Source organism: Rhagoletis zephyria, unplaced genomic scaffold (genome assembly GCF_001687245.7).
Source record: "Rhagoletis zephyria isolate East Lansing unplaced genomic scaffold, Rhagoletis_zephyria_1.1 Rzeph_scaffold_03091, whole genome shotgun sequence".
In the NCBI taxonomy this organism is placed as follows: domain Eukaryota; kingdom Metazoa; phylum Arthropoda; class Insecta; order Diptera; family Tephritidae; genus Rhagoletis; species Rhagoletis zephyria.
Genome location: NW_016160175.1, coordinates 8,150 through 18,234, shown reverse-complemented (window position 1 = coordinate 18,234; position 10,085 = coordinate 8,150). Strand labels below are relative to the sequence as shown.

The window sequence follows — 10,085 nt, the reverse complement described above, 5'->3', positions numbered from 1 at the left end:
TCTTTCTAAATGCGCTGCATTCTTCCTCGGGAGCATCTACACCCATTACAGTTGTTTTTGCTATTTGTTTAATCATGTCAGTTCTATTGGGTCTCCGCTTCAAACCGCTATCTCCACACGTAGCACAGTAGCTTTAAGTGTCCCGAAGTTCCCTTCTCTCAAAGGAGCAGGCCATCGCGAGGGTTGACACAAGTCCTTATGGGATATTGTGTTCAGAGCCAAGACAGCGCAAAACCAGGAGTAAACCTCAACTGGACCTGTGCGGCCAACTAAATGGCGACGTGTATTGAACGTATTTGAAGACCTGCCAGGTTTTAACGAGACGGAGGCGATTGCAGCATTAGCCCACCAGCCATTTCTGTGAGGTGTCACCCTCACATACTAAAGTGGTGGAATACTGCTCTCGCCAGCCCAATGTCGAGTTAATCGTATACATGTTCCAGTATGCCATGAACAGGATCTAACTGGTCTCAATCCTGGGATGCTTTTTGGGAGGCGGCATCCGTTCGCCCGGACGCAGGAGATTCATCAAGCATTTCTGATCTTTTAAATCAGGCCCTCGGCTCCTGCCGCTCTTGGTCTGGGACTGCTTATTGGTTATTCGCAGCTAACCCACCGAAGTAGGCCGTTCACGATCCGCCCTGTGTGACCCCGGTAAGGCCCTGAGCTTAGCCCTTACCCCCTGAGCTTAGCCCTTACCATTATTATTATTATTATTATTATTATTATTATTATAATTATTATTATTATTATTATTATTTCGTAGCAACTTTTATTTATCAAATTTTTTTGCTTACCTTATATTCTGGGTTCATATCACATAGCACCGTGTCTAGTTTGGGCGAGTAGAGTGGCTTTGATGAAATCCAATAGGGCGTGCAATGTACGCTGCCCCAAACAGTGAGCGCGACTATGACGATTTTGGCGCGCCGCACCGTGCACATTGTCTGCCGCTTGAGTGGGTAGCCTACAGCGATAAAGCGCTCCACAGTGAACGCCACTACAAACCAAGCCGAACAAAAGCACGCCAAATTGCTAAAAAATGTGAAGAACTGGCAGAAGAAGTCGCGATTATAGATGTCAATGTCTACAAAGTTAAGCCACTGCATGAAAAGACCCAGCAGGAAACAGGAGTCGCTAACTGCCAACGCGGCCAAGTAGAAGCTTGACGATAGTTTGCGCAATTTCGTTTTGATAAAGACGCAGACGCAGAGTATGTTTCCCAAGCTGCCGGTGCATACCAAAACGGGCACATAATAATAGTTCAGCATGATGCCGAGTATTTCGAAGGTGTCCAACATCCCGTTGCTTACATCCAAGCCGCCAGTGGTGGTATTGCTTGTCGGGAACGTATTGACGATTTGTGAATTGTTGTTTCGACTACCGAAAATCAAATTATTTTTAATGCCATCAACGTTGCTAACGTCGTCACCGCTGATGATGGAATTGTTGAGAAATGCAAAAGTGTCATTAAACAACTCGCCCACAAATGTGGAGCGCGTTGAGGTGGGGGGCTGTTGCTGCTTTCGGCCATCATACTGGTGGTTTGTCCGATAGGCTGCTGTGTCTGTCCAAGTGCTAGACGACGTGGTCCATTTCTCAGCATGCGGCAATGCCGGCTCCATCGGTTTTTCACGCCTATTCGCCAAAATAATTTCGTTTGATGCTATTGGCTTCACTGCCGTGCTTTGTAAGTCCATTGCTATGTATGTACATACTTACGTACATATGTATGTATGTATTAGCCTGGCCACGCACTCATTAACAAATTGTAGGTTTTTAACTTAGGATTTTGTAGGGGCTTAGTGTCAAGTGCTCAAAACTCATTATAGTTACTGTATGTTGCCAATCTCGATCTCGTGCACTAACTAACTTGCAAAGTTTATGATTTTGTTCGGTTTTTGAGTACTTTTGTCTAAGTTAAAGTGGCGCGCTTAAATTATTGTCCATGGCGGTTAAAATGTATGCATATATTTGTTCACAATTTCAGTGTATTTATTCTTGCCCACTTCAATCTTTTTGTCATTATTTGAAGTATTTAAAGAGCAACACTTCATTGGGTTATTTGCAAAAGCTTTTTGCCCTTTAAGCTCTAGGCCCTTATCTGTGGACTTTTCTTACCCGCACTTCTACATGTTTGTTTTTATTTTTCACATTCATCGGCAGGATGCTACAGGATGTTTTCACTGCTTTGCACTTTTTTCTTTTGTTTGCTTCAACTTTTTTTGCTATAACTTTTGTATCCGCCGCTATAGGTCTCATAAATTCTTGCTTTTTCACTTTTTTGAGTTTTCATCGCTATATTCTCGTGTTTTGCTGTTTTTATTTTCTTAATACACATGTACATACATATATATTTTTAAGTCTTTCTGCTCTGCTTACCTAAAGGATTTAAAGACTGCAGCACATTAGCCCAACATTTACACAATCAAAGGAGGTTGGTCCTTAATGCCAGGATGGTGACGTGAGTTCTAAACATCAATATACTTTGTAATTATGCTGCTTCAATATCGTACCAAAACAAAGCAACCTTGTACCGCGTAAACTTTGTAAAAAAAACATTGTGTACTCTTTGACATTTCAGAATGATTTTTGTACAATTGGATTACTTTGAAAATGCTGGGCGTCGCGGCAAAAAATATTTATAAAAACCCTATTTGAAGTAACAAAACTAGCAACTAACTTGTTTAAAATAGAAAAATTTAATCTTATTCTTCAACGTCGGTCATTGTTTACCTTGAAATGCCGTGAAAGTATCAATTAGCTTAGCGATGTGCGGTTTGCTTTCTGTAAACGCATCGATAACTTTTACGATACATTTTGGTAGATGTAGGGTTTGCCAGATTGGATTTTTCTCCCTTAGATTTAGGGCTTCCAATCGAATGTCAGCGTAGAGCTGTAAAACTATCGATAGTCAGCCCATTCGATGTTTTCATAGTTTGCATTGAACCTATCGGTAGTATCGAATAATTTTAAAACGTATTTACGAAGCTATTTGTATTAGGGATCTCAGTGGCAAAAATACATCGATGTTTTTCTTTGATTCAATGCATCGAGGGGCATCGATGCATCGATTTGCATAGCATATTTCTGAAAATGCTTCACATAGGGTTGCCAGATTTTTTTTTGGCGCGAAATCAGTACATTAGACTTTTTCATGCTATAAAAATCGGTACTTTTCAGTACTATTTTATTCCAAGCAGAATTATGAATGTAAGTAGCAGATAATATTTACTTTGAAACGCCAGAGTACTTGTTTTTAATAATATCTTGGTATGGGTAAGGCTTATACTATTATTACCAAGAAAAGCAAAACAAAATTGTGTAACGCAAATAATTTCATTGTATAGTTCAATGTTTTATAAATCTGCACCCAACAAAATTTTTTCATTCGGACTCTTACTTTCAAAGAAAAATAAAAATTTCCAAAACACTGTAAACATTTTCAATTGTTGATAAAAAAAACTATTTGGAATTTTGCAACAAAATTTACACAGTCTACTTTTCGACTAAAAAACTCGGCGCTGCCTGAATATCATAGAAAAATATTAATCTTGGTAAATTCGGGGCCCTCTTGGGGAAGCCTTTATAAATAAAATGTTTTTCATAAAAAGTAAAAATGTTATTAGTTTTAATAAATACGAGTATTTATACACATTAACATGTAGTACGAGATACCTTTATAATATTACAGGAGCCAATAAATTATTTTACATACATGCCATTTTTTAATAGCAATAATGATATCATTTCCATTTTCAGTGTTTAAATAGTCAAAGAACTCTAAACATTACATATTTTAATATTACTTTTAATTTGAAGATCACTTTCTAAAATTTTAACAAGAACTCGGTTTCTCTCTTTTCACCAGTAAGCAAACTTTATTTTAAGTTAGTTCCTCTCAGGTGCTTCGTTTGAACGTGGTATTGAAAAAACAAAATTACATATTTATTGAAACTGTGGAAAAAGACTTCTATTTAAGGACTGCATTTATTTCCTCATGGCTTAAATTATTTTTTCAACTGCGCAAAAACTTTGAAAGGCTAAGACTTCGCCAAAAAGAGTATCTAAATTGAATCAGTAAATTGAGAAAAACGAATTGTAAGTTGTAGGCAAAGCCATTCAATTATTCAAGTTTGTTGTGTTTAACTGAAAGTTATTTTCGAGATAACTAACAACACTCGACAAAAAATGTCAGCCCTCTGGTAGATAAATATATGGGTAAAAATTACCGATCACCGAGCTACCGTGTACCAAGCTCGGTGGGAAGAACTTTATTACAAATTTGATTGCTCAGAATTGAAAAATCAGTACAAATTTAAAAAAATCAGGACATTAGCGTATTGATTGAATAAATGAATAAAATCAGTACGAAAGTTGAAAAATCAGTACTGTACTGATTAAATCACTACGTCTGGCAACCGTAGCTTCACAACAAAATATCTTATTAGCAAAACTGTACGAAATTTTAACTGAATTACTGCAACTGAGGTAATTATTTTTCTAAAGGAACTTTTTGGAGCCATTTCAATTTTTTGGTCAAAGTCTTCTTCTTCTACTTCTCTTTTATGTGCAATTGAAAAACTGGAATTACCGTTCAATGTAGTTTTCAAAAAAACATCGATGCATCGATACATCGCCTATTTAAAAATCGAGTGGAAAATTTTCGATGCATCGAAGCAAAACATCGATATTTTTCCTACATCCCTTATTTATATATATGGTAGATTTACTTCTTCATTTCAAAGGTGGTGTTAAAATAAAGCCTTAACCCTTACATATTTCTGGATAGAGTGGGCACCTAAATATCTAAAAAATTTAAAACGAGTATGATATATCGTCGCTACCACGTCGAACGATCGAATGTGCAAAAATGCGTATTGCATAATTACACTTAACTTACATTATTACCTCATCTTAGTTAACAGATGCGTGGCAACCCTATTTAAAAACATTTTGGTCCAAAGCTTATGTGTACGCCCTTCGTGTGATACTTATGTTGTGGTATTAAATAAACCGAAATTTTTAATAATCATTGTTTTTTTTAGAAAGGTGGCAACCCCAATAAAAAAATTTTACATATCTTCAAACGCTTTTAGTTTTAATGAAGAAACTCAAATATTTTATTGACCATTAAATAATTTTAAATTTTCAAATATCTGGCAACCCTATTTTTTAAATTTTTTACCACAAACCTACAGAAAACATCGAGTAGAATTCAAAAGAGAAAAGAATTAAGGCCATCCATTGAGCTGTTCGTGCGTGATTAGGGTTGCCAGATTTTTTATACGCGAAATCAGTACGTTATACTTTTTCTTGCTAAAAATATCAGTAGTTTTCAGTACATTTTTATTCAAAGCAAAATTATGAATGTAAGTAACAGATAATACTTTAAAACGCCAGAGCACTTGTTTTTAACAATATTTTTGTATAAAAATAATATATAATCAATAAAAGATAAAAGTGTTATTCACTTGAGTGTACACATCATTGTACACAGTATATTTATGATATGAAGGTCCATCTATAATTCCTCATGGCTCAAATAAATTTTTTGAACTACGCAAAAACTTTTAAAGACTAATAATTCGTCAATAAGACGTCAGTCTTAAATTTAAGCTCCATAATATTATCGCAACTGGTACGTAACGACCCGTCGGTATGCCCATAAAACGATTGATCTTTTTTTTGTATTAATTTCTTGGGAAATACAAACATTATTTGAAACATTTCAACTATAATTTAATTATTTTCTTTTTACTTTTTACAGTACGGTTACAGTAAAAACCTTAAGAAAATCCTAAAGTATTTTGTTTGAATTGAAAATTCAGTACAAATCAGTACAGATTTCGAAAAATCAGGACATTAGCGTACTGATTGAAGAAATTAATAAAATCAGCTTAAGAGTTGAAAAATCAGTACTGTACTGATAAAATCAGTACGTCTGGCAACCGTATGCGTGATATGCTTATGAAAACATAAAATAAGTAATTTTTGTATATAACAGATATGATTATGGGTTATTAAATCACACTTGCTAAAATGCTTGAGTTAAAAAAGCACTATAGTGCTATTTTTTGTAGACTGCAATTTTACGAAAAAAATTTATTTTTCCTATGTAAAATACATGGGAAACTTCAAAGCCTCGGCCGCACGGGCCGATTTCAAAATAAAAAATACGTGTCTCCTTATTTTTTCTATTATTTATATCTGAGGGGTAGCTGAAAGAAAAAAAAATGGACCACTCTAATGTACAGTATGCATAAATGTGTCTGTATATAAGAAATGATCTACCTATAATACACAGTCATCATAAAAAAAGAATGCTTATAGGAAAGGTTTTTCGTTCAAATTCTGATTTTCTTATATGCAATAAGTACTGTACTTCAGAGGAAAGGCTAAATGGGCAGAAAAATAAATTTAAAAAAAGCTAAATCGGAATTTATGTTATGGCTAAGAAATATAGCTAAATTATTAAATCAAATGTTTTTGGTCGTTATTATACTTCCATAACAGTGTCATTGTTTAAGAGAAAATTGTTGCATTCTTGTAAGGAACAAGTTATTTTTACTGAAATAAATATTTTTCGTAGCCTAACAAAATCTAGGCAGCTTAAAACAAAGTTTTGATTTCACCTCATTGTTCTGTAAACAGTGACGATTCGGTGTGATATTTAGCCCCATCGTGTGAAAACCAATACTTCAGTATCCTCCCAATAACAAATCGAGGGTACCTTTCCTGACCAACTTCTCTGCAACGGAGTTCCCTGCAATATAAATAGGGTCTGGTACCCAAATGAGTCTAACCGGGGAAAATCCCTTTGCCAAAGTTGAGCAGTTTAACAGACATTCGACTGCTGCCTTAATGCTAGCTCTGCCGGATGCTTGTGCCCTGCATGAAAGAACCATCCACCGACACTTCCGTTAAGCTTCGACCCATCCGTGTAAAAATTCCCCGGTGCTGTCCTGCAACTACTGCTTCCCGTTCACGTGAGTGTCGAAAGCACAGTATATACAGTAATAAACCTTTTTGAGTACTCCTCGGGGGTAAAATCTGATCAGGGTTGATAATGAGAATGAGTATGAATTTTGTTGATTCAGAGTTGTACTTGTATACAAAATTACTGTGGTATGAAAAGGAGCAACAACCGTACTATGGCAGAGTGGCATAAGTCATGACTGTGTAATAGTGCCCGAAACTAATTGCAAAAGTGTAAAAACATTGCAAATTATTGTCTATTATTGTAGATACTAGTACAGATTATCATAGTTCAGTGTATAATTTGTTATATTACACCGTAATGAAAATGAACTAATGCTGAAAACGCTTCTAACTTGTAGATCACTCATACTTGGGCGTGTTTAATGGACTGCCTGGGAGGATGCGCTGGCAGGCATTGAGGCCTGTATAGCTATACAAACCTGGTTTTTTGTTTTTAATAAAGACATAAATATATTCGAAAATTTGGCTTGATAAATTCACAAAATTTACGTTTTTCATAAAAATATAATCTTTCTATGGACTTTTTTTATTTTAAACTTACATTTAAGAAAATTGCATTCAATGCTATAATTACGATTTGAGTTTTTCAGTTTATAAAACACAAGCGTTAATTATGTATTTAACTATTGATATTATTCTTCATTTAGCACGAATATCAGCATACATTAAAGATGAATATTATACTTAACCTACATTTTGTTCATAAATTCATTATTTTATCCTCGAAATGAACTTTTTCTAATCACGAGGCGCAATTCCCCACAGTAAGTGTTGCCGTGCGCGCAAAACGAAAACGCTGCACACAACCCAAAAGTACTCCTCGGTGACCAAATGGTGGAAAATTGCGAAAAGGTTTATTACTGTATATAATAATAATAGATTGGCGCTTACACATATGTTAGTGTTTGGCCGAGCTTCTCCTCCAAATTGTGGCGTGCGCCTTGATGTTGTCACACAAAGCGGAGGGACCTACAGTTTTACGCCGACTCCGAACGGCGATTGTATTTTAATGAGAAGCTGTTTTTCATGGCAGAAATACACTCGGAGGTTTGCCATTGCCTGCCGAGGGACGACCGCTGTTAAGAAAAAACCTTTTTCTATATTTTTATGGGATGTTGCTTTGACCAGGGCTTGAACCCAGGTGCTGATGAGTGAAAGCGCGCACTGCTTACCACTACACCACAGCGGCCGACTACTGTACTGTATATACTGTGGTCGAAAGAGCTGAAAACCCATTCTACCCACGCAGATATCTGATAAAGCCGAAGCCTCAGAAGCCTTACTTTGTGTTTTCTGACGATGAAAAATACAAACATGTGCAATATGTTTGTACTTCATCATAGCAAAGCAGGGTTCGGAAATATTCACGCACCTTCGTACGCGAACGGGAACGTGAACGTATCAACGAACGAGAAGCATAAAACAAGTCCAGACCAGTGATCAGCGTTGCCAGGATGCCGTTTTTAACGTCATTTGGACGTTTTTTGTACCCTGTTGACGTTTGGACGTTTTTTGTGTAAAAAATTACGTTTTTTAACTTCCCAGTAATTTTTCTTTGGTACTAAATCTTATAAGTAGAACTGAGTTTGAATTATTTCCTTAATAAATCTCCACAATCTTTGTGTTTTGCTGCAGCTGCATCAAACGATTTTTTTCTGGATTGTTGGGCTAAGGATTCCGTGTTCAAAGGCTGGTTGTGTAAACACTTGAGGTTACGAGGCTTGCTTTAATGTTTGCAATTGCACATTAAAAGCCAATTCAGGAAGAGCCGATCTATGCCAGCAGGCACGCTCGCAAAAGCATCAAAAAAGCTGTGCAGCATAAAACGTCAGAAAAAAGTACGCGACTGTTTTAAGACTTCATTGAAAATGTAATGATCACAAAAAAGACTAAAATATTAGGTGCATTCAATAACTTTTCCAGTAAGTACTTGCGGCGAGAGCGTAAAAGAAAAATAGGGAGTAAAATGGAGAGCAAGAGAAAATTTAAAAAAAAAGTTATTGAACGCAAAACTAGTAAAAACTGGCAACATAAGCCATTTTGACACTTTCTGACGGTTAAGTTTTGGCGCGCAATTTTCTTTTTAATTGGGAATAGTTCCCATCGTCATAAAAATAAAAAATATACAATAGGTTTAAAATTTTCATCCATGTTTTCATTTCACTAATTATGTTTCATCAAATCATCCTCTAAAACAGTTTGTTTACATTTGAATTTGAAACATAACCTTACTTTTTGACTCCTTCAAATACCTGCTTGTAAAATTTTTACTTGCAAGAATTTGCAGCTCTCTCGGTTTGTTACGCTCTCGAATTCGCTCCCTCTCGCAAATATTTTAGGTTATTGAATGCATTCCCAGTAAAAACTTGCAAGTACTAGCAACGATTCGTAACAATTTTTTGATATTGAAGGGACTTATTGCTATGCTCCTGCTCTACGTTATTTTGGCGGTTAGGGTTAGGGTACCTTTTATACAATAAAAGTTTAATAAGAACAATTTTTTGTACATCCAATTGAAAAAGACGTTTTTGGGTAGGAAATGACGTTTTTTCAGACCAAGAGGGACGTTTGCTCCTGCCGAAGACCTGGCAGCACTGCCCAGTGATGCACACGGGAGTCTCCGGGAGCTACTCGGCTTTCACACACAAGTCGTGTGTGCGCAGCTACCGAACGAATGCGCCGCTAGCAGCCGGTCAGTTTGCGTTTGTACTTCATACTGTAAGCATTACATGGGCGAGCTGTTTTGCTGACTACACACTTACAGATACAAAAATATTGTGCTTGTATTGGGACCTCTGCCAACCTTGTGCACCACTGGTCCAGACCGTTCGCAAATGATAGGTAGAAACATAGTTGCCAACTTGGTGCTTTAAGCACTAGATTTAGTGCTTTTTGAAAATTAAAACGCCTAAAAAAAATTATTTAGTGCCTAGTGCTTTTTTACAACGCTTTTATCAACTTGCAACTTTGTGTGTCCAGAAACTTTCAATGTTGTGGATCCAGAAACTTTCAATGTNATTATTTAGTGCCTAGTGCTCTTTTACAACGCTTTTATCAACTTGCAATGTTGTGTGTCCAGAAAC

The 10,085-nt window shown here is 36.2% G+C and overlaps 1 protein-coding gene across 1 annotated transcript in view; it reads right to left on the bottom strand.

The window, feature by feature from the left end:
• Positions 1-2,462, bottom strand: part of CNMaR (G-protein coupled receptor) — a gene marked incomplete at its 3' end in the record, with an annotated part of 27,261 nt that extends 24,799 nt beyond the window's left edge. Inside the window, exons 1-2 of the mRNA XM_017623207.1 lie at positions 2,383-2,462; positions 798-2,316 (exon numbers count right to left, since the gene is read on the bottom strand). Coding sequence (XP_017478696.1) covers positions 798-1,700 — 903 coding nt within the window. The remainder of the gene's footprint in view (positions 1-797; positions 2,317-2,382) is intronic.
• Between the last annotated feature and the right edge of the window lie 7,623 nt (positions 2,463-10,085).